We start from the raw sequence: 25,037 nt of genomic DNA on the forward strand, positions 1-25,037 counted from the left end.
GGGACTGGAGATCAAATTGTCTAAATGAACAAGTGAGAAGGAAGCCATTTTACAGAGTACTGAGCGGAGAGTAGTGCTGCTCGTGTTCTGTCTTCTCTACGGCTTCATGTCTACAGGTTGTCTGGTTAACTGATTACAATTCTTTCCCTAAATTTTGTCTCTTCTGGTTTAGATTTCAAAAGAACAAAAGGAAAGGTAGGTATTCAGAGTGATTTTCTCACTACATTTAACTATGTGAGGCAAGAGTACTAACACACACCCGTAGTTGAGGCACTCAAGAAACCGAGGCAGGAGGGCTGGAACTGAGAGTTCAAGACTTTTGTCTCTCCCACCCCACTGACAAAACCCTTTAGTATAATTAAAGCTTATACATAACTAGATAGCTAGCTTAAATAGACTACTTCCTAGAACTAAGAACTTATATTAATGATATGTTCAAAAATAGTGGCAAATACCTAAAGGGCCGATAGGTTTATGGGTAAACTGTCTCCGTCTGTAAGCATCATCTATTGCTTCCAGAAGAGCTGGAACGTGAGGACCAAATCTTTTTAGTCGATCAGTTTTACTATCTTTCAGTTCTTTCAATTGTCTCTGATTATAGTTGAGTGTATGTCTTACTTCTATATCTTCTCTCCTAAAACAAAATGGCAGAGAATGGAAACACATTATGTGCTGCTACTCATAAATATTAGCACTTTGTCCACAACAGTTCCATGTTAACTAATTATCTTGCTATGCTAAAAATGAGAATTTTATTTACAAATGATTGAGTTACCAGACAGTAGCCAACAGTTTTCAAGATTCACATTAGAAGTAATGCAACAGTAATGGACTGGGAATCCCACAGATTGCTAAAATGTACAAGTCTTACAAACAATTTTACTGCATCTTTATCAGTTCAGGTAAGGTGGCATAGGCCTTCCATGCCAGCACTTGGGAGGCAAGTATATGTCTGAGTAGAAGGTCAAGCTGTTCTATCCTGAGCTTTCCAGGCCATTCATGATTACTCAGTGAGAGTCTGACTCAAAGGAAGTTCAAAAGGACCTTTATTCCTATCATGAAAAAAGTTCTCTCTCCTCATATTAATAGCAGAATCACATGATTTTCAAATAAGTAGAAAGGATGAACTTACTTAAGTCGGACATGTTCTTGTTTGTCCTTTTCTATGGCTTGCTCAAACTGTTCAACCTCCTGATTGACTGTATTTTCCTGATCCTGTAAGGCCTTTACTTTCTCTTTTAACCAGCAGATCCTTTTTTGCCTTTCCAATCGCTCTGGTTCTAATGACTGATCAGTACTGAAGAGAGTAATAAAACACAGAAAAAAATGTTAAATAAAAACATTAAGATTTAAAAAGCATAAGCCACTGTAAGAAACTTTCATTAAAACTGACACAAAGATGCAGCACTCCACAGTGCCTAATCACTACAGTTAATGTGGAAATTCAATTTTATTGTACTACCTTTTCTTCAGTTCTTCAATTCTTTTACAAAGCTGTTCACCATCTTTTTTTAATGCTTTATATTCATTTAGGGAACGGTTATATAAAACCTAAAAAAAAAAGTCAACATATTTTAGTAACATGTAGAAATACACATACCATCAAAGCATACCCATAACTACTTGAAACCACACTTTTTAATGAGTGAATGCAACATATTTTGATCTAGATAGAAAGACACTACTTTAAAAAATAATTAATAGACTCAGTGGTGGTGGGCACACCTTTAATCCTAGGACTCAGGAGGCAAAGGAAAGTGGATCTCTGAGTTTGAGACTAACCTGGTCTATAGATTGAGTTCTAAACCTGCCAAGGCTATACAACACAGAGTGATCCTGTCTGGGTGGTGTTGGCGGGGAGGGGTGACAAGCAGAAGCTAACACAACAGTTATTCTGTTTAACAGAGCTTTGACTACTCAAATTTAGAAGACTCTTCCCACCTCGGCATCATTGAAGGCTCTTGTCCTTGCAATGACGTCTGTTTTCAATGCCATGCACTCTGGTGCTCGTGCGTTTGTCTCTTCACTAATTTTTTCTAGTTTATCTTGTATATCTTTGTACTTTTTTTCTGCATCATTAAGTCTGACCTTTAAGGGGAAAAAACATCAGTGTAGTTATTTTCCTTTAATGCAAAGAAAAAGATAAAAATTATGAACAGTTCATATTGTAATAAAATTAGTTTTACTAAAAATATCAGGTATGGGCAAAGTGAGATAGCTCAATGGGTAGGGCACCCAGTGCCAATTCTGACCACCAAAGTTCAACCTGAGAATGAATATGCTGAAGTGAACTGACTCTATGTTGTCCTCTGATCCCTTGGCATGATGCAAGGCATCTGTGGATGCCATAACATATGTATGTACACACATAACAAGCAAATAAATGAGATGAAGTCTTTAACGTTAAAGTAAAAAGGTATTAGGCAATCAAACAGATGGCTAAGGAGTTAAGAACATTTACTGTTCTTACAGAGGTCCCAGTTCAATTCCCAGCAGCCATATGGTAACTTCAGTTCAAGGGGATATAACTATTTCTTCTGGCCTCCAAGGGCACCAGCCACGCATGTGGTTTACAGATACACATGCAGGCAAAACACTCATACAAATAAATTCGATATTTAAAAAATGAAAGGTATCAAGGACTATAAAATAGTCCTTACCCTTCACAACTTTTTAATTATAGAAATGCCAAATGATTACATAGAAGAAATGCCCACAGCTTTTTTTCACAACTTCTGGCTTGTAAAAATGAGTTGATTGTCTATTACTCAAACTGGGTTTTATTATTTGACTAGAAAATACCTCTGAAGGAAGTACTTAAGGACTTTCTCTACCACAAGCTAAGAAGTACGGCCAAGAAGTAAACATACTTGGGATAAAATTTTGGACTATTATGTCAGGAACAAAATTAGAGGTTTGTATATGCTCGGCTCAGGGAATGGCACTCTCAGAAGGTGTAGGCAGCCTAATTGGAATAGCTATGTCACTGTGGGTGTGACCCTCTTCTTAGCTGGAAGTGAGTAATCAACTAGCTGCCTTAGAACTCTCAGCTCCTCCATACCTGCCTGGATGCTGCCATGCTCCTGCCTTGACAATAATGGACTGAACCTCTGAACCTGTAAACCAGCCCCAATAAAAGTCCTTATAAGAGTTGCTTTGGTCATGGTGTCTGTTCACAGCAGTAAAAAACCTAACTAAAGACAAGATAATAGTAGTAGGAAGGATTGAACTTCCATTTTTTAGTTGGCCAAGCAAATTTACTATTCAATGCTACTAGTTTTCCATATATGGATTAACAACAGAATCCTTAAAGCAAAGACATCTGTTCTCTTGAAGAAAGACAAGAAGCAGTAAGCTGGGGCAGACTCTATCCTAATACTGCAACCATACCTGGGGTAGGAATTTCTTAAGTAAAGGTGAATAAAATACTGGCATAACAGTAGGATGAGGAAGGGCCACTTTATAAAGCATTGCTTCTTAAACTGAATTGCAACCCCATATGACATCATGTAAATGAAATGCTGAAGTCCCAAAAACTGTGGCAAACATAAAATGCTCCTGAATGACCAAAAATTAAGGGAAAACCAAATGTATAATGAATTCTAGGTGTTCCTGACAGTACCTGCTCATGCCGATCATTCAATTTCACTGTTGACTTAGTTCTAAACACATAATACATGCACTTTGCACTATACTAACCCATTATATCACACAACACCAACAAACCTGCCTAAAACACACCTCAACTCAGGCTTGAGAGTTTTATGTTATGAACCACAGTATTTTTATTGTATATAGTTTTCTGTTCTTATAGCAACATAAAGGCTTAATTATGGAGAACTTTTTAAATAACTTCCTAACAACATTCCCTAGCCTTTTACTACTTGATACTGCGTATTTATATTAAAAATGTCATACTCAGCACCGAGATATCAAGATTATCAATCAACTCTGAAAAAAATTAAAGATACTATACATCCCACAGAATTAAATATTGAGCCAAGATTTAATTCTCTGTGTAAAAACCTATCTTATTAGTATACAAGTTTGCGTTTAGTCAATAAGGTAAAATTATATGTTCACCAAAGAACTGTGTATGATTTAACATCAGGTGATAAGGAGTTGGGAGTAGGAAAATCTTAATAAGCTCTACCTATAAAGATCAAAAAAATTACAAGTTCCACTTTGAGCAAGACAGTGCAGGGAATCTCTATGAAGCAGTTGCACAGCCCGTGAATATACTGAAATCCACTAAACTACATTTTTAAACAAGTGAATGGCACAGCATATGAGTTCTATATCTCAGGAACAAGAAAGAGTTCCTTCACAAGAACTCAAAATATGACCTGCTGACTAGTTTTTTGTTTGTTTTTGTTGTTTGTTTTGTTTTTAAAAAAAGAAAGTCTTCTGGAAATCCCCCAGAGACAGGATTTGCCACTTTATTCAACTTTTACATCATGTGAAGGATTTCATGACTTTAAAAACTTTCAGATACAATATTTTCTAATGAGATTTTAAATCTCAGGTTAAAATCCACCTGAATAAATCTGACAAGTTATCTAGTACAAACTCTATAAACAGGAAATATCTAACACAAAATCAAGATTCTAGATCATTTTACTGTTCTCTTAAAAGTTTTCAATTCTAATTTCTTCAGATTACTAACACTTAACTTTAGTGCTATTCTACCCGACAGTTATTTCAGTGCCTCTACATTTCTCAAGTGGTCTTTGACTTCTTAGCAAAGAAGCATGATAAGTCAGCAAGCAGCTCGAGCCTCAGATAGGGTTATTCTAGCCAAAGACAATTCTGTTTCAAATGACAGCTGCAGTTGCTAAGCAGTCTTTGGAAAAGTAAAGGTCTGGTCCAAGTTCAAGAGATTTGAGTACAGATAATACACAGATGGTTCATAGGTCATAACCAGTCCCAGCAATCTCATGACTTAACTACATCTTTAGAAGAGGAGGCTCATTGCTTCTTGGCCTTTTGGCTAAGATCAAGTGTAGAAGAGGAGGCTCAAAGTACCTGCTGCTCTTCCATTTTCCTGTCAAGTTTGGCAGCACGTTCTTCTCCAATTTTGATATTATCTCGAATAGCATTCAATTGTTTTTCAATTTCATTGACCTGAAACACAATCATATACCAATGATTACCACTAACAGTAATGAAGTCTGTGAATGCTATACATGAATATAGATGAACAAGCAAGAGTGAAAATTACCACTGCCCAAGCCATTTCATGTTTCAAATACTCTAAATTAGTCTTCATTGTACTTAAACCAGCAATATTTTGAAAACGTTCCTCTTTCTCCAAACACTGGCGCTTTAGTTCAGTAAGTCGCTTAAAAGAAAAAAATAGATAAATTTTTATTAACATCAGAAGGAAACATTTTATGTATCTGGTATTTAAAATGATGCCTAAACTGTTACTACCCAAAAGTGTTAGAAAATGACTTCACTAAAGTAAAAATAAAAACTTAAAATTAAAAAAACAAAGGTGTTTTTTGTACAATTGTGCTAAGTACAATAATTCTGCTATATGCACTATAAAAATGATCAAATCTTAAGAGGAAAATATTGTTCAAGACTACAGAAGACCTCAAGCTTCCCTCTCATTTTCCCTCTAAATTCCCTATCTATACATCCCTATCCCTAAATTCCCCTTGAAAGGCTAGACAAGCCTGATCTTCCAAGCAAAGTATACCAAGTATCCAGAAACTATCCCAGATACTGGAAAGAGAAGAAATTTAATCCCCCAAATCAAACAAGTCATAATTCTCTTTCAATAATAAATGAAGCAAATACACAACATCCTATCATTAGAACAGGCTATTAGGTGGCTCCTAGACCTCACATTCTTTGCACCTGTGTGAATGGTCCTGTTCATTCTTATATCAATATTCAACCAGGCCTTAATGCTATAAATGTGCTTTGATTCCCTATCCAATTTACATTTCCTTTATTAAGATCATCTCCATCTGTCTCCAAAGCCTTCCAAACTTAATTCTCCTTGCCTTTGCCTTCAGAGGCTGTGCAACTCAGCAAACAGGAAAGCTCAGCAATATTCAACACTGCTACCTTCAAATCTATACACGCTACCTGTAATGACTGGTGCAAAAAAAGAAAGGTGTCCTGGGTATCAAAAAGGTCTAGTCTGCATCCACTCTCTGTTTTGGACCCGATAGTCTGATTTCTCTTTCACACAAACAAAACCCCTATTCTCTATCTTTGGGCACTACTACTCCACTTCCAAAAGTATTTCCTTTCTCACCAAGTTTCATGAAAACTATCTGTATCTGCTCCATTGCCTAGCTCGACAAATTTGGCTCCTATTTTTCTCACTACTAAAACCTACCCTGTCACAGACATCTGCGACGACTTTGCAACTTAATAGTGAGAAGTTCTGTAATGTTTACATCTCTCAGCCATGACCACTTCCTTCTCAATTCTCTCTTCCCTTGCTTTATATGGCTCCCATGACTTCTCATGGTTCAGAGTTGGTCTGCCTTTCCTGCTCTCCTAAGTGGTCTAAATAAAATATATTACATATCTGGACTCAAAAATGCTATCAAGATCAGACTTTACTCCTATATTTCTAATTAATATAACCAACTTCCTGATTGATAATTACCATTAAAGCCACTCAAAATGTTGCATAAAACAAAATGAAACAGGATATGACTGATGGTAGTAATTTAAAAATTCAAAGGTTCACCTGAAAATAGTAGCACACACCTTAATTCCAACTAGGAAGGCAGAGGCAGTCAGATCTCTAAGTTTGAGACCAGATTGGTCTCCAGTGAGTTCCAGGAATGCCAGCCCTAACTTAAAAACTAAAACCAAAACCAAAAAAGGCAAAGATTGAAGCAATGAATTAGCCTAGTGGCTAAAATATTAAGGCACCAATGTTAAGCTGATGTGACAGCAGCTAGCAAACCTCTAGTCACTTGCGAAATGTTAGTATCTTGCTGATGTGATGAGCCAACATACTAAGAGTGCATATTATTTTTAACATCAGCTTAAGGTTTGTACCCAACAAAATAAATTAACATAACACTTTCAAACTATTTATACTGACAATCAGTGATGCCTTGCACAACCAATTAGTTATACATGAAGTATCATACAATATAAGTTATCGTATCTTCTAGTTTAGTCTAAAAGGGGAACTGAGACATGTGTGCGTGTATGTATACATATACACATACACCCATTATTACAAAACAAAAATGAAGATATCAAATACCTTAGGTATAAAAATTAAATGTCATATACTTCAGTATGCTATCAAAAAAATGCCATTCATACCAGGCAGTGGTGGCGCACACCTTTAATCCCAGCACTTGGGAGGCAGAGGCAGGCGGATTTCTGAGTTCGAGGCCAACCTGGTCTACAGAGTGAGTTCTAGGGCAGCCAGAGCTACACAGAGAAACCCTGTCTCGAAAAACAAAAACAAACAAACAAACAAAAAACAAAAATGCCATTCATTAAGAAGGCACAGAATATAAATAGGAACATAATTTTATGATATTTTTACCTTAAGCATGCTAGAAACTGAACTCATTTCAAAAAGGTTTGCAGTATTTACACACCTCTTCTCCCTGATTTATCTGCTCCTTTGTTCTTTCTTTTGTTTCCATAATATATGAATAATCTTCCTTCATCTGTTCGAGCTGGGTTGCTTTCATGAAGAACTGTATCAACAAAAACAAAAATACAATTAGGATTTTGTACGCTTGTAGTGTAAAAACAAAGAAAACTTTGGCCCTCAAGAGTTCTAAAACAGTTACACAAAAGGCATTAAATATGTAAGCATACACATAAACCTACCAAGAACAAATCTTTTCGAACCCAGGGCCTTGCGCTTGCTAGGCAAGCGCTCTACCACTGAGCTAAATCCCCAACCCAGAAAAAATCTTTTAAAGTGTGGTTTAAAGTTCATTTTTAGGTTATTTAGGGGCCAATTGTCTATTCCATCATATTTCCTCAAATATTATTTGAAAAATAATAATCTATTCTTTTAGAATAAAAACTCAAATTCAAAAAAATAAGAATTATCTTTTTTCCCCCTAATCATCTTATGTACATGAATATACTGCTACTGTCTCCAGACACCCCAGCAGAGAGTGGTTGTGACTACCATGTGGTTGCTGGGAAGTGAGCTCAGGCCCTCTGGAAGAGCACTCAGTGTGCTTACCACTGAGCCATCGCTCCAGCCCCGTACTTACATCTTACTTGGCAATTTAAATCTGTTTTAACAATATTATTTTAAGTGTGTGATTCTGAAGGAGGAAAAAAAAAATCTCAATACCCATTATATGAGCAAGAGTACATGAAAGCATGACCTTAGTTAGGTTTGTATTTAGTTTAGTATCTTACTTTGTATTTGTCTCCCTCATTTTTGGACTGTAAGAACTGCTTGCTCATCTCTTGTGCTGGGAAGTGAGCTCAGGCCCTCTGGAAGAGCACTCAGTGTGCTTACCACTGAGCCATCGCTCCAGCCCCGTACTTACATCTTACTTGGCAATTTAAATCTGTTTTAACAATATTATTTTAAGTGTGTGATTCTGAAGGAGGAAAAAAAAAATCTCAATACCCATTATATGAGCAAGAGTACATGAAAGCATGACCTTAGTTAGATTTGTATTTAGTTTAGTATCTTACTTTGTATTTGTCTCCCTCATTTTTGGACTGTAAGAACTGCTTGCTCATCTCTTGTGTTAAAACAGAAACTGGATTATCCACCTGAAACAAATTTTTTAGTAAAGGCATTAAAAAAATACTCATTTTAATGCTTTAAACCAAACCAAATGGTCAATCAAGAAAGCTAAGCTGTAATCAAAGTTTATAACATTAGGACTAATAAAAAAGTTACTCATTTTTAACAGAGTTATGTTTCAATATTGAACAATACCAAAATATATTGTAGTCATACTCAATATTCTACTACAGAACTTACAAGTTCAAGGAGCCTCTTTTGTGCTTTTCTTGGTTTTTTTCAAAGCTTAGTGGAATGGCTTAGTGGCTAAAACCCTTGCTATGCACTCAAATGAACAGGGCAATTCAGATGCCCAGAATCCATGTAAAAAGCTAATCAGGAAGCAGCCAACTTTAACCCTAGCATTTAGGGGCAGAGACAAAGCATCTCCAGGGCAAGCTGGCTAGGAACTGGCAAGCTTCGGGTTCAATGAGAAATGCTGACTCAATAAAGTTGCAAGCAACTAAGGATACCATTTGGCCCTATACACACACACACACACACACACACACACACACACACACACTATGCACATGCATACCAAACCCTAACCCCAACAAAAGCATTCACATACTATGTACATGAATACCAAACCCCAACCCAAGCACTCACACATTATGAACATGCATACCATACACCCCATACACGCCCACACACAAAGGAAATAGGCTTTGCTTTTCATGTTACTGACATCAAAGGACAATATATGTAAATATTTAGCATGTGAATCCGCTCTCCTGCATTTTTATCTATCCTTACCCCTGTTGCATAGCTTGGGCAATTTGGTGAGCTTGTACATTACACAAAAGAAGTTCAACCCAATTATCTGTGATCAGAACCACTGTTTTTTCACATCAGTGCCTTAAGATTTCTCATGTCTTTATAATTTTATAAGGAGAATAGAAAAACAATGGAAAAATACATTATTTAACATTTGGAGCACAAGTCATTTTAAATAAGCCATAGCTTAAACAAAATTACAATTGACTACTAAAATATATAAAAAGGCTTTAATTACAAATTTTTCTTTAAAAGATTCAAGTACTTATTTAATCATAGCTATGGAACTAGTAACAAAGCAATACATGATGTTAAATGGTATTCAAAGTTAATAATACAGGACTATTATAACAAAAGAAACTGAAACTTTCATTATTACCATTAAAAATGATAACTGTTTTTGTTCTTTATTTCTAAAGTAAACATCCTCTTGTAAGTAAAATTCTGGTGCATTTTATTGCTTTAAAAAATGATTACAGTTCAGTGTATATTTAACTCCAGCACTTGGAAGAGGAGGCAGAAAGAGGATCTCAGCCTGATCTACACAGCAAGTTCCAGGCCAGCCAAAGCTATATACTGAGTCCTTATTTCAAAAAACCAAGAAAGAAAAAGAGGGAGAGTACAAGAAAAAATGTTGTCCAATCCTAGATCTTAATTATATCTGATTTCTTTTGGTTGTTTGCTTGTTTTTGGGAGACAGGGTTTCTCTGTGTAACACTGGCTGTGCTGGAACTAGCTTTGTAGACTAGGCTGGCCTGGAACTCACAGAGATACATTTACCTGCCTCTGCCTCCCAAGTGCTGGAATTAAAGGTATGCGCCACTACTGCCCGACTATATCTGACTTCTTGAAAATAAGACCTAATGTTACTGTCAGATACCTTGCCACCAACCCTGGATCAGAAGCCCTTCCACAGTTCATGCCTATGAGTAGCTATGAAATTTTTACTGCACAGAAATTTCATGCCATTATTAAAGTAAATTTTAATAAGATATTCTTAACTATGCTAACAAAAATAATGTACTAAAAATATGAGTTAAATTAGTCAAATTTAAGGGGGTTCACCAAAAATGGAGTACATACTCTTTATCAATCTCCTCATGAAGCCATCTTATTTACTTATATACATGCCAATAAAATGATAGTTTCATTAACTAACCTGAAAAACAAATTTAGAAATTACCTGGATGTTAAAATGGTCAAGAATTGCAATCAGCTCTTCCTTCCTAGTAGAAACCACGGTGCCTGGTTATAAAAACACAAAGACCAGTCTCCATATGAAATGCAGGGAAAAATATACAATTATCTATAAAATGCAAATACTGAGCACCTTTTGTCATGCCAATAACAAACAAAAAAATAGCAGTAAATACATGTAGTATTAGAGTGACACACAAGTCATTGTCCAAACAGAGAGGAAGGAAAAGCCCACGTGCAGGAATGGTGCATATTTCTTCCTGTGGCTCCAGCCTGTATCTTCTTCAATAACTAGACACTCCCTCCTCCTTCCTTTGTGCCCTTTTCTACTTTCTGCTAGCTCTAAGTCACAGAATCAAGGGGGGGTGGGGGAATCTATAGTTGAAAACAAAATGACAGCTTACTTCAAATTAATTCTGTTAAACACAGCTGACTTTATGTCCTAACAACTAGGTATAATACATGCACATACTTGTGTGTGTGTGTCAGAGAGAGAGAGAGAGAGAGAGAGAGAGAGAGAGAGAGAGAGAGAGAGAGAGAGAGAGACTAGTTTTACAACCAAGCAGATTACAAAACAAGATCACAAGAGACTAGGAGGATATTGTAGGGACAATCACAACTCTCAGAACTGTTTACTATTGTTTTGTAAGAAATAAGAAAACCAACATACCTTTTTCACTTTTTAGTTTGTAAGATCGACTTCCGTCCACGCTAATGTGTTGCTGCACAACTATAGAGTCACCATACACATTTGCCCTAAAGGCATCATCTCCTCTGTTCCTTAATGTTATTGAGATATCTGCTGAGCTGAAACAATGAGGTTAACCAAAATTACAGGATGGAACAATGCAATTACATTAGATTAGGGAAACTTTCAAATTCTCTAAGTTATCCACCTAATGCTTCTAAAGATTAGCAAGGGTCTTAGTCTATCATTATGTGTGTCTGTCAGAGACACTCTTATGTGACAGAAAATACAAGTTGAGAACAATCATCAAAAATTGACTCTAGTGTGCAAAATTGTGTTAGTACAAGTTTTGGTTATTTCAGTCAGGTGATGGCAGCATACAATTTAATCTCAGCACTCTGAAGACAGAGTAAGGTTATCTCTGTGAATTCGAGGCCAGCCTGGTATACAAAGAGTTCCAGGACAGCTAGGGGTACATAGAGAAACCTTGTCTCGAAAAATCAAAACTTAGTTTTAGTTATAATTGACATATTACCTTACAACTGTGAATTATATAATCAAGGATCATACTGACAAGGGTACCCCTCCCCCCATCTGAGACAAGGTCTCACCATGTAACTTTTGGTTGGCCTTGAACTTGCTATAAAGGAAGCTATTCCCTTCCTGGATAGAGAATAGCCAAGGAAACTGTGGGTGGTACCATTCTTTGGGCTGGTAGTCATGGGCTCTCACACAAGCAGGCTAAGCAAGTTATGCAACACTTTCACACTGTAGTAGTCCTTTAATGAAGATATGAGGGCAGGAACACAAACTGTAGGCACCTGAAGGCAGGAGCTGAGGCAGAGGCCATGGAAGGGTGCTACACCCTAGCTTGTTCCTTATGAGCAAGTTTAACCAAAGCTGCTTTGCAGTGATATAGCTATGAGCCTGTGGTCAGAGTGGAATTTGGAGGTATGAATGAGAATGGCCCCCACCAGCTCATGTTTGAATATTTGGTTCCCAGCTGGAGGAACTGTTTGGGAAGTTTAGAGAGGTATGGCCTTGTTGAGGGAGTGTCACTGAGGGAAGGCACTGAGGTCTTAAATAATTTGTATGACTCCCAGTTCTCTGCCTCCTATCTATAGATCAAGATGTAGGCTCTTAGCTCTTGCTATCACTATGCCTCTGCTCCACCACTATGGAATCTAGCCCTCTGAATCACAAGCCAATTAAATATTTTCTTCTATAAACTGTTTTGGTCATGGTGTTTTATCAGAGCAGAAGAATAACTAAGATGTGTGTGTGTATGTGTCTAAAAAATATACATTAATCCCAACACTTGGGAAAGAGGCAGGTGGATCTTTTGAGTGCAAGGTCACCCTGGTCTATACAGCAAGTTCCAGGACAGCCAGGGCTACAAAAGAGAAACGCTTGTCTCAGAAAAAAACAAGCAAGCGTATACAGTAAAATCAACTTTCTTTTCCTACTTCAACTTCCATTAAAATCGCAGTGGCAGAAACATATGTTGGTGAAAGGACAAATATTTGTCTAACACATAAAAGCAGGCAGTATTTCTCAATTCATTTAAGTATCTCATATAAAACTATTTTAATTAGCAATTACATAAAATCTTTGACAAACTTATAGATTTGTCAATAAACACCATCCTTTAACATTTACAGGAAATGCAGGAAAACATATTGAAAATGAGCTTCACTCTACACTAGATGTGACAGGAGGTACTCATCAGCTCTCCTGTATACTCCCTCACCCCCCTCTTGGCAAGATGGACTTAGTCACCCATCAGTCTATATCCCCATTTCCAAATCCTGGGTAGAATATATGTAAGCCTGCATGGAACAATCAGGTTCTCTTTTAAAATTCAAGTTCAGGGAAATAAGCCTATACACATCAGTTAAGAAGTACATTCATTAATGTGAATTATATAGACTCCTTAGGGACATGTTAATAACCCTTAATCAACATTAGGGAAGCTGGGTGGGTGACAAATATAGAAGAAACACTATATTATCTCTGCAACACTTCTGCAAATCTAAAATGACTTCAAAATAAATTTTTCTTAACTCAAATTTCAACATGACCAAGTCAAAAAAATGATGCTTCATTAGTTATAGCTTCGCGGTCTCAGAGAAACCAATCTGGTGCAGAACACTGGTGAGATGATGAAGTCTGAAGAGAAATGTAGGAGCACACAACAGGAGCTTTAGGGAAGTGAACCTAACCTACTGACAGAAAGAACCATATACCCCAGTCATTGACTAAATCAGAGAAACAGACAAAACTCCCTTTCTACACACATAACCAACTAAAATATTAGTAAATGTCCATACACATAAACTCAGAGCGGCCAAGACAAAGAATAAGAAAGGAAACAAAAACTCCATAGATGAAAGTCACAGACTCAGTTATCATAAGAGACAGAATGCAGATGACATAAAGTAAGGCAGAACCAAGCAAGAAAAGGGACTGGAGAGGTGGGAGAGGAGACCCAAAGAAGAAAGGTCCCAAACATACACACATAAAAATAGCCAGACAAGAAGAAAATTAAGTCTGAAATAACATTTCATACTTTTAAATTAGTGGCCCCAAGTCCTTCACTTTGTAAACTTAGCTACCCACTTCTTAGGCACTGGTCTACCTTCCCAGATAATACACCAATCTTTTATAATAAAAGCAGTTGTTCTCAACCTTCCTAATCCTGTGACCCTTTAAGATGTAGAGGTAATCCTCAAATTATTTTCGTTGCTATTTGTTGCTGCTATTTCTTCCATAAAAGTAACAAGTTTAAGCGGACAATGCATGGTATCAAGTACTACAAGCTATCTACTTAGGAGAAAACAACAGGAAGCAGAAGGCCATGCTGGCAACAAGGGCAGAATAAAGGACTAGCACACAAACCCCCTCCCGCAGACATACCTGCTTTCCAGGGTTCTAAAGCATGCTTCTTACTAGAGAACAAAAGCATCTACCCTTAATATGAGGTATATGCCTAGTCTTACTGCAACTTGACACACCATGTTTGGGTGATATTCCTGAGGGGCCTGCCCTTTTCTGAAGGGAAATGGAGGAGATCTGGGAAAGAGGGGACATGAGGAAGAGGGACTGCGTGGAGAGAGGGAGGGGAAACTGCTGTAGGGAAGTAATTTGAGGGAAGAAATAGAAAGAAAAACTAAACTCATACAGGTACCACTTACTTCTGCCCAGCTTTCACGAAACCTTTCAGAGAAGATCCTCTGTTGGTAGCAACTGCTTTTCCACCAAGACCGACTATGAGTGCGGTGAGCACAGCACTCTTCCCACCTAAAAAGGCACATATTGAAAACTCTGTCAGAGACAGAAAATGCTGACTTTTATCACTTCATTCAAAAAGATCCCAGAATTTGTCTCAACCTGAAGTTCAATGTTACAAATTCAGTTATAATTTTCTTCCAGTGGTAAAGTGGCAAACTAAGAAAAGTTATACATCAAGAACTACCTCACTACCACCAGTAGGGAAAACTCATACATTTCAGATACCAGATATTTACACACAATATTGAGAGGAGGAAATGGCCAATATCTTTCCAACCTGAAACTCAATCTATCATCTTTGTACAAACTACTAAATAAAACTACTAATTACATTTATATATGCAATTAATTTATATAATTTGCTATTAATTTAATTGTGGCTACTCCTTTCATGATAAATTTTAGGCACAGTAACTTAAAAATAGCTCTCAGGTAAAACAACAACAACAAAAAACAACAACAACAACAACAAACCACCAAAACCTCCACATGGGAAAGACCGCTGACTCTTTCACTATATGATGCATCCTCAGAATCAGCACACATATTCATTAAACACATTAAACTGAGAAAAACTTTTAAAAATCACATACTTCAATATTTTGCCAGTTTTAACTTAATATTTTAAATTTTTAATTGAATATTTTACCTTTAATTTGAATATTTTCTAGCTCTTTTATATTTAACTGTTTTTAAGTATAATTCCTTTTATTCTAAAAGATATAAAACACCAAAACTCCACTTTGAAAATCTCTTAATTCACAGATACGGTAATTATTTTCTGAATTTCATCATCCACTAATCAGTTAACAATTTCTACAACATACTGCCAAATTTAGGCAATATAAATTAATGATTGCCTTGATTTAGTACTTGGAATGCCCTTCAAGTTCTTACTATCTTTTCCTTACTACCAGGTATGTTTTATAGAAGAAATCATTCAAACTTTTATTAAAAAAAACTCATGATTCTTTACTTCTTACACTTTGCAACCTCCTTGTAATATACTTTGTCTATTCACTCTCTCCTGCCCAAATCTCTTCCTTCTTTACCAAATGACAAAGGTAGCACTAAAATAACCAAAGGAACTGTGTTGCTACACATACCTAATTTCATTGTCCAGTACTGTTCTAGGTGGTAGTACTGTTGACTATCTCAGTCACACAGATACCTAGCTTGTCTACCATCAATTGCCACAATGTAGCAATCAATTACTCAAAAATGTTTAACTGGCTACCCTCTGACATCTGAATAAAACTCTAAAATCTTTATCACGCCTTTAAGACCCTCAACAGTACTGCATAGAATATAACTCTTTGTCTTTCCCCACCATGTACCATATAAAACCACATAAGGTTAAGCCTCCTTCTCCATATACATCTTCTATCCTCTGAACATCGGAGAAATGAGCCATCTGTGCCTAGAGCATCTCAACTTAATGACAAATGAGTCTTAAAGAATCTTTAAGTTTCTTTCAAGTACCAGCATAAATATATCCTATCCCCTAATCACAAAATTGTTACTTCTGAGTTTGGATTTATAAGACACTTCATTTGCACTCTATCTAGTGTTTACACCAGGTTGCAGTGACACATTTCTACTGAGGAAACAGAGGGCTCCTTTGGCCTAGTAGTTTCGGGTGAGCCTGAACTACATAACTTAAATTCTATCTTAAGAAAATGGAAGAGGGGGGAGAGGAAGGAGGGAAGGAAGGAATAATGGAAGAAAGATAAAAAGAAGACAGTGTGGCTAGTGACTAAGAACACTTGTGGCCCAGGTTCAGTTCCCAACATCCACAACCATCTGTAACTTCAGTTCTAAAGGATTAACCTCTGAGGGCAGTGCATTCATGAGGTTCACATACATGCATGCAAGCAAACAGTCATACACATAAAATAATAACTAACTTTAAAAGACAACAACAAACAGGACATGCCTATACCTACTACTTAAGTAACACAATTAAGGTTAATTCAATATTTTCTTTAGGTGCAAAGTGAGTAAATTCTGGGAAGCCATATAGACCTAAGTTATCTATCAGCATTAATAGTCAGCTCATGCACTATCATAGAGTAGAGTATAAAGAGGGCGAAGACACTTACTTCCATTATTGCCAACAACAAAGTTGACATTAGAACCAAACTTAAAAGGTCCAAGCATTGAATGGCACATGAAATTTCTTAGCTGAATACTCTCAATTATTCCAACTTCTGCTGCAGTCTATTAACAATAAAGGAATTAAAAAAAAAAATCAATCACTCTAATACACCCATTACTAATACCCAAGCATCTAACAGACCAGCAGTATTTATTAATGAACAGTTATATCAAGTGTGCAATAGTAACTTTAATGACCAACATTAAATAAAGTTGGAATTTTCTTTAGGAAACTACTAATTCTATTATCTTTAAAAGATCTAGCAAATATATCACAAAGCTTTTTCTTAACATTGGCAATATTAACACTACTACTGGTCAAATTCTTTTTGCTACAGAGTCTGTCCTGTGGATTGTAGAACATTGTACAGAATCCTAAGTCTCTTTTCTAGACAATAGATGCTGGTAGCACACATCTGACTTGCAGTTGTGTTGCAACCAAAAAATATATTCAATTGCTGTTCAATACTGTGGGAGGCATAGAACAATTCCTCCACTTCCCTGAGAAGTACTATGGAGTAGAACTACAAAACATAAAACTTTTTAGAATATTTCTGAAAGAGGACTACTATCTGGTCACATTCTGAACATGGAATTCACTTTCTAATATGGGATTCCATTTTCATAACAGAGAATTTGAACAGCATAGTACACATTCTGTTTCAGCTACTTACAAAAGCTGAATGATTTAGAGTAGTATAAAAAGGATGTAGAATTTCTATGTCAGGAGGTGGTGGTGAATGCCTTAGGAGGCAGAGGCAGGCAAAACTGAGTTTAAGGCTAGCCTGTTCCAGAACAGACAAAGGCTATAAAGGAACCCTGTGTTTGTATCAAACAAAACAAAATAAGACAAACAAAAAGGTAGGATTACCAAATTTGTAAAGGAGAAAAAAAAAAAAAACCCTCCCATATTATAAAATGTCAGAATTAAGTTTATAAATGGGTTAAGCAGTATTGGGCTAATTATACTCTCCTGTACTTCACAGATATTAAAACAATCAGATTTTGCCAGTCCTTATAATTTTAGAGAGCACTCTACTGTGATCAGCAATTTTTATGGGTTCTTTACAAACTCTATCTCAATTCTAGCCCATATACATCACCAAAAAGGAGAAATATTTATATCATTGCATGATTAGAATATCAGGTATAATTCATGAATTTTTAAAAAATATTTTTTCTTTAAGATAATTAGTGTCCCATGCAATTATTAAGAAATTAGACCCTATGTACTCTTCACTCAGCTTCTGCCAATGGTAAAATTTCAAGAAAGCACAGTACCACGAGCAAGACACTGTCACTGACAAGTCTAGACACACTTTTTTTTCCGCACAAGATCTCTCATGTTGTATGCATGATCACATCCCTCTCAACACCACAACCACTTGCCCATTTATCTGTTCTTTACTTTTGTGAATATTATTCCAAGAATGCCAAATAAATAAGCTTATGCCAAACATAATCTTAAGGGCTGCTTCTCTTTCAATTAGCTGAATTGTCAGCTGTTGCCTCTACCAGGCTCTGACTCTCTGTCACTGCTAAGCAATACTTCATGAAATGGATTACCACAGGATAGTCACCAAATCACATGTGGATTTATTTTGAATTTAAATGTTTATGAATAAAGCTGTTAAAAATATACTATGTTGCACTAAGATAAATCTAGTACAATTTTATATTGTTTTCTCAGAAACAAACTTCTCCATAGTGGTAACAATTTACATTCCCATCAACAATATATAAATGATTCATTTCTCTTCTTTCTTGCGATCTAGTGATATTACTGTTTCATACTTTATCATTTTGTTGAGTATGTAGTGGTACCTCAGATATAAGTGTGATGGACAATTATATGTTCTTATCCTTTTAAAGCTCATAGGGTCAAGTCAGTAATCACAGCCTCTATTCCATTTATGACATTGGCAATTTACCTTTGCTGGTCTTACTATTGCCACCGTTATTTGAAAACAGTTATTTCTCCCATTACTTTCTTTAATTTTTGTAATCAATAACACAAACTTCAAAATCAGATGCTATTTGTACCCAGCTCTCTAAAGCTCTTACTGCTTCCTCCTGACTACAAATTATTTTAAAATGTGACATATAAAATCATCACGAGAAAAAAAAAATCAGTTGAAAAACATTATTTTGTAATTCTATACTTACCAAAGTGGAGGTTCCATTTGTGAATGAAATTGTACATTCATCTTCATCTCCGTCTTTATCAAAATCTTCCAGTTCTTCTTGTCTTGGTCTTTTAGCATTTTCAGGAGAGCAGAAATTTTCTTCCTTTCTTTTGGCCATCAGATCTGAACAAATGTTTATAGTAATAATAACAAAAGTCAAGGCTAGCATATAAAGACTATTCAATAAACAGTAAACAAGAAAAACCACACCAAAACCATTTAACTTTGAGTACTATGTTCATTCTACTTTAAAAAGCAAAGGATTTCACCTTACTTGGAGTTATGGAGTGGAAGTCAAAAAATTACCAGGAAAACAGGAAAACACATTTCCCCCTTGAGCCTCCAAAAAGAAACACAACCCTATTGATGCTGTTTGTTACTCAATACTTAAGCTAGACCTCTAATTTTCAGACAGATAAAGTAATTTTATAGTGTCTTAAAAGAAACAAATTCAGTTATTCATGGCTAAACTGATAGACAGACGTGTAACTGAATATTTTCTTCCCAAACCCATTAAAGAGAAAAGTATTTTATTGGTAAAAGGCTGTCCTCTAGCTTCCTATTAACAAAGAGAATACATTCCTTCCTAAAATTATTGTAACAATTCAATCTTTATACAAAAAGTAATACTAATCAAGTACTTTTATTTTTTTTTAATTTTTAAATTTCCCAAAGGCACACATTTTGATGCAGCAAAGCTTCACTAGTAGTTTTCCTTTTCCCTAGATAATTCATCTCAATTGTCATAAAGCAAATACTTAGACAATACAAGAGACTTCGAAGAGTTTTGGCTTGCATCTATCAAGACTTTCTGTAACAGACATTAAAACTGAAAAATCTTTGAAACAAAAAAACCACAACTGCACACTCCCTGTCAGGCCGATATGGCAGATTCCAGTGTGCACTCAGCAGTGTTTCATAAATCCCTGCACCAGGCTCTGCAAACTACGGCAGGTAACAGGCATTGCCCTCGTTACAAGTTAGTGGAGACATGAGGACCATAAAGTAATTTGTAGACTTGATGTTCAAAATGTCGTCTGAAGACCAGAAAACAGTATTCCGTACCCTGGGAACCACCACCACCACCACCCCCAGATCTCAGGCTCCATGCTAGAGCATGTGAATAATAGTCTTAGTACAATTTCAGGTGATTCAAATCTGAGAACCAGTAAATCACACTTACTCTGTACCACTCTGAAATCAAGTATCTTTATAAAAGATTTATTAGCAACTGGGCACAGTGGCTCACACCTTTAATCCCAGTGCTTGGGAAGTAGAAACAGGTGGATCTCTGAGTTCAAGGCCAGCCTGGTGTACACAGTGAGTTCCAGGACAGCCACATTTATATAAACACTGTCTAGAAAAAAAAATAAAAAGAGAGAGAGAGAAAAAGAAAAGATATTAGCATCTGAGGGACATGTAACATAAACTAGTACTTTTCTAGGGAACATTACCATTAATCATAATTATTTACTAACGTATTTCTTTGTAAGTAATGTAATATTCAACTCAAATCTCTTATAGAAGCCAAATCTTCAAAAGCATAAATCTTTTACATCTTTTTTCCCCCAAAATAATAAATAGCAAGAATCAATGTATGTTAGTTTCAACCTATGGCTAATTTAAATTCCCCAAATACCACCAAGTCTTTGTTTCCCAGCAACATGTTCTGTCTCATTCACTCTCTATTCCTTTATAAATTACTAAACAAAGAGAAACAATATCTCTTTGGTAACCCAACATTAAATGCCTTTGAGGCATTATTTTTATTAATGACTAACAGATGATGATCTGACAGAAGGCACTCAGAAAAAGCCTAACTGACTTTGGTGCTCCACCATCAGAAAGTAGTTTGGGAAGTAAAACTGGGGTGTGGGGGGTACACTACTAGACCACGTGTGGTAAGTTTACACTATGCATGACAGTCTACACTACACAAAAGATACAGAAATTCAAATGCTTCATAATGAAGCTGGTTTTTATTTGCTGGGGATAGCCTCGGATTTGCAGTCTTCTAGGTTTCCAAGGTAACTTTCATCTGAGAGACACTAAAGGATCCTCCTACCTTTTAAATAGGAAATCACTTTGTGATTTAAAGATGACAGACTCTCAAGAAACATGTACAAACGTCCTGAGAGTGAGATAAAGGTAAAAAAAAAAAATAGTAAAACCGTTATTACTAACAAGATAAGATCTTCTGTATACTGATAGAGGTACATAGTTTATTTTATTTACTTATCTACAATTTTTTTTAAAAAAATGTTGTTTTGGTTTGTTTGCCAGGCTATCCTGGATCTTAAGTACTGGGATTATAACAAACAAACAGTAAATAAAGGAATAATATCTTTTTTTTTTTTTTTTTTGGTTTCTCTGTGTAGCAGCCCTGGCTATTCTGGAACTCACTCTGTAGACCAGGCTGGCCTCAAACTCAGAAATCCACCTGCCTCTGCCTCCCAAATGCTGGGATTAAAGGCGCGACACCACTGCCTGGCAGATCATTTCTTCTCTAAATAGAACCACAGTTCCAAAGCAGGAACTGTAAAGAACATCAGGAAGGAAGGAGGGAGGGAAGGAAGTTAGAGAAATCAGTAACTAAGGGCTCAGCATTTAGATACACATGAAATTTTAATGAGATTCTACAAGTTTTAGCAGGATTATAAAACTTTGGCTCTTGCACTTTAATTACAACTCATACTTTCCATTAGCCCCAAAGCAGAGATTAACAGTAATGTCCAGCATAACAGAATTAGACTTATTTAATTCTATAAGTATTAGAACTATTTTTAAATAAATATAACTTCTGCTACTGAGGAGATATTAAGAATGATGCCAAATTAGACAGTTTCTAAAAACTCTTCAATGAAAACTACAACAGTTATCAGGAATGAAGGGGTGGTGGTGAAGCCCAACAGTAAAAACTAGGTAAAAGTCCAAGGGAATAGAATTCACACTGTTCAGTATGTATGCTTAGCTCTGGAATAAACAGAAGTCATGCCCTTATTTTACAACATGGGAAACTGAGGCCCAAATACAGGACAACTTGCATAGCACCAACTTAGTAACTAGATGCAGGCACATGCCACAGGACACATTCAAATCCAAGTTTCTCAAACCAAAGTCAAACCGCTCATGTCCAGGTTCCTTCTGGCATAAACAACTGAGTTTAACTGACAATTTATGTACATCCAGTGACTGACAGTCCAGTATCTTCTTGAGTGCCTCTCCAAAAACTAGAAAAAGAATTCTTTCATAAAGTGTTCCTCTAAATGTTCCTTTGGGCTTACTTCAAAACTTTTCATTATTTTACCTAATGCTACCTACCATTATATATCTGTCAAGAGAAAAGGATAATGTTCTGTTTGCAAACACTTGAGTTTGAATGAAGTATTCCAAGGATAGACCCTGAGACAGTAAAATACACACTGCAAAGAGAATCAATCTCCAAGTGGAGGAAAGAAAATTACAGAAAGTAGTTTGAATTTGGTGAGCAAGAAAAACATGCAGGGTGGAAAAAAAAAAACATAACCTAACCATTCTAACTTGTAAATTTAAAGACACAAACACATAAAAATACAGTATAACTGATGATACTCGGCCCTCAGTTACCTGGATTTACTACTCTATGTATGTAAAACAACTGTGACATTTAAGTATGTCAAACTGGTTGGAAAGATGGCCCAGAGGTAACAAGCACTGACTGTTCTTCCCAATAACTCAAGTTTGAATCTCAGTGCCCACGTGTAAGCTTACAACAGTCTGTAACTTCAGTCCTAGACTATCTAACAGCTCCATGGGCATCAGGCATGCATGCGGTGCAGACAAACCTGCAGGCAAACCACCCACTCAGAAAATAATAAAAACTTCAACTATTTCAAATATAAAACATGTACTATTACAGTCAATTTTCTAATTATCTATTATTTCTTGAAAGTAAGTCAACTTCCTTTTAGGGAGTCACTGAAGACTGGATTCAGGGTCCCTACAAGTTAAAGTAGCAATCTACCACTGAATAATACTCTTGAGATTGCCTACTCCGTCTTGATTGATTTACCTAGCAATAGTCAAGATTCAGGAGGGTTTTACATAAAATTCTACTCGGCACTTAGAAAAATTAACCTCTAGCCGGGCGGTGGTGGCACATGCCTTTAATCCCAGCACTTGGGAGGCAGAGGCAGGCGGATTTCTGAGTTCGAGGCCAGCCTGGTCTACAGAGTGAGTTCCAGGATAGCCAGGGCTACACAGAGAGACCCTGTCTCAGGGAAAAGAAAAGGAAAAAAAGAAAAATTAACCTCTGAGGGGGGAAAACTTGTTTTATACTAACTCTCAACATGCTGTTTATACTAGCTTGGTGAGCTCAATACTGAACACTTTATTCTGAATTAATCTCTCAGGAGTCCCGTGACTTAGAACCAAGAGATAAAGAGGTGGCATTACTCTGCACACACTGTCTACCTCTGTGTGGAACAAAAGCATGTTTTTAAGCAATTACAAGGGGTAAGCTTTGTCTCTAAACTTTCTACACCTATTCAGAAGATTTTTGGGGTTTTTTTTTTGACAGTTTTACTCTGGGCCAGCCCGGAACTCAGCAGTAGCACAAACTGTCCTCTAACTATCTCACTTCAGCTACTACTGAGAGCTGAGATTACAGGCCTGAGCCACAAGGACCTTTAGATGCTCCCGCCTCCACCTCCTGAGTGCTAGGATTACAGGCCTGCCCCCACCACACTGGGTTTTGTGAAGTTCTGGGACTTGACCTCAGGGTTCTTAGCTTGCTAGGCAAGCACTCTACCAAGAGCACTACATTCCCCCAGCTCCCAGGAAAATAATTTTTACGGATTTTAATCATTAAAAAAACTTACTTTCACATACTAATTGGATGAGTCTAAGGAGAAATTCTAATAGGTTCCCCCATCACCCACAACTCCCTTAAAACTAGCTGCTGGCCACTATATATACATTTAAAAAGCTTCCATTAGCCTTCCAAAGAGTCCGGGAATATGGACTTTTTTAAAAACAGAAATCTCAGAACAGCTTGCCTTTAAGATGCAAATTTAGTCTTTCTGATCATTAACTTGCAACAACATTAAAGGATCACATAACTTGTTTTCGGGCTTTAAATGCTTTAGCTGCTCTTTCTAGGAATCAGAAGCCATACTCAAGCCCTATTCTCCTAATCTCCTTTCTCTATCCTCAGGTCCTGTTTTCTAGAGTTGCCAATCGCTATTCCTCCTCCAATTCCACTGTAATGAAGGGCAAGAAATGCCACCCAAACCTTTCAAACAAGATCTACTCTAGCCTGGTTCATCCGAGTGGCGTTTCTGGGAAGCTGGATATAACGGCAAATTCAGATTTCAGCGGCATTTCCAGCCCTCCAACACACGGTGCCTGCGCGTGGAATACCCAGCTCCGACGCCGGCCTCAGCCCCGGCCCGACCTCTGCGGCTGCCCGCCAACGCCCGGGCTGCTTGGGGACGCGCGAGGGCGGGCCGGCGCCCACGGCCAAGTTTCCCGCGGCGGAGAGCAGTGTCTCCTCCGAGGGCGCGAAGATCCCCGCGGCCCGCGCCCAGGCCCGACCCTGAGCACCCGCAACCCGCAGCTTCCAGTAGGGCCGAAGGCTGCTCGCCGAGGCTCGGGGCTCCCGGGCATGGAGAGAGGAAGCGCGCGCCCTCACTCTACCTCCAACAAGTCGCGGTCACCCAGGGAAAGCTAATCCGCGCGGCTGTCACGACACGAAGGCCACCCTGAGGGCGTCGGACCTCGGCCACCGCTCACCCGCCAAGCAGGGAACACCCGCCCGAATGCAGGCGGGAGCCCCGCAGACAGGCGCCCGCCGCGGGACAGTCCGCGCCTGCGCCCCGCCCCTCCCCGCCCCCGGACTCCGCCCGCGCCTGCGCGCTCCCGGGCTTTCGCGCCGCTCTACTCTGCCGGAGGGAACCGGAAGTGCGCTCAGCGGGCGGGAGCGTGGGGAAGTGAGGAGGCA

At 37.5% G+C, this 25,037-nt stretch overlaps 1 protein-coding gene and 1 pseudogene across 4 annotated transcripts in view; one reads left to right on the forward strand and one right to left on the reverse strand.

Moving 5' to 3' along the window:
* Smc6 (structural maintenance of chromosomes 6) overlaps positions 1-24,920 on the reverse strand; it is a 59,136-nt gene extending 34,216 nt beyond the window's left edge. The window contains exons 1-15 of one of the 4 annotated variants that reach the window (XM_052186101.1): positions 24,734-24,919; positions 20,309-20,414; positions 19,038-19,180; positions 16,817-16,934; positions 14,618-14,723; positions 11,406-11,542; positions 10,722-10,783; positions 8,665-8,745; positions 7,593-7,694; positions 5,222-5,341; positions 5,026-5,124; positions 1,942-2,088; positions 1,463-1,551; positions 1,133-1,297; positions 456-634 (exon numbers count right to left, since the gene is read on the reverse strand). In XM_052186101.1, the coding sequence (XP_052042061.1) occupies positions 456-634; positions 1,133-1,297; positions 1,463-1,551; positions 1,942-2,088; positions 5,026-5,124; positions 5,222-5,341; positions 7,593-7,694; positions 8,665-8,745; positions 10,722-10,783; positions 11,406-11,542; positions 14,618-14,723; positions 16,817-16,934; positions 19,038-19,175 (1,543 nt within the window). In that variant the 5' untranslated portion in view covers positions 19,176-19,180; positions 20,309-20,414; positions 24,734-24,919. Of the gene's footprint in view, positions 1-455; positions 635-1,132; positions 1,298-1,462; positions 1,552-1,941; positions 2,089-5,025; positions 5,125-5,221; positions 5,342-7,592; positions 7,695-8,379; positions 8,430-8,664; positions 8,746-10,721; positions 10,784-11,405; positions 11,543-14,617; positions 14,724-16,816; positions 16,935-19,037; positions 19,181-20,308; positions 20,415-24,733 lie in introns of those variants that run through there. The other 3 variants (XM_052186100.1, XM_052186103.1, XM_052186102.1) reach the window with 3 other exon arrangements.
* On the forward strand, positions 4,971-5,144 carry LOC127688272 (uncharacterized; annotated as a pseudogene).
* Positions 24,921-25,037: the final 117 nt, after the last annotated feature.

Source organism: Apodemus sylvaticus, chromosome 6 (assembly GCF_947179515.1).
Source record: "Apodemus sylvaticus chromosome 6, mApoSyl1.1, whole genome shotgun sequence".
Classification (NCBI taxonomy): Eukaryota; Metazoa; Chordata; class Mammalia; order Rodentia; family Muridae; genus Apodemus; species Apodemus sylvaticus.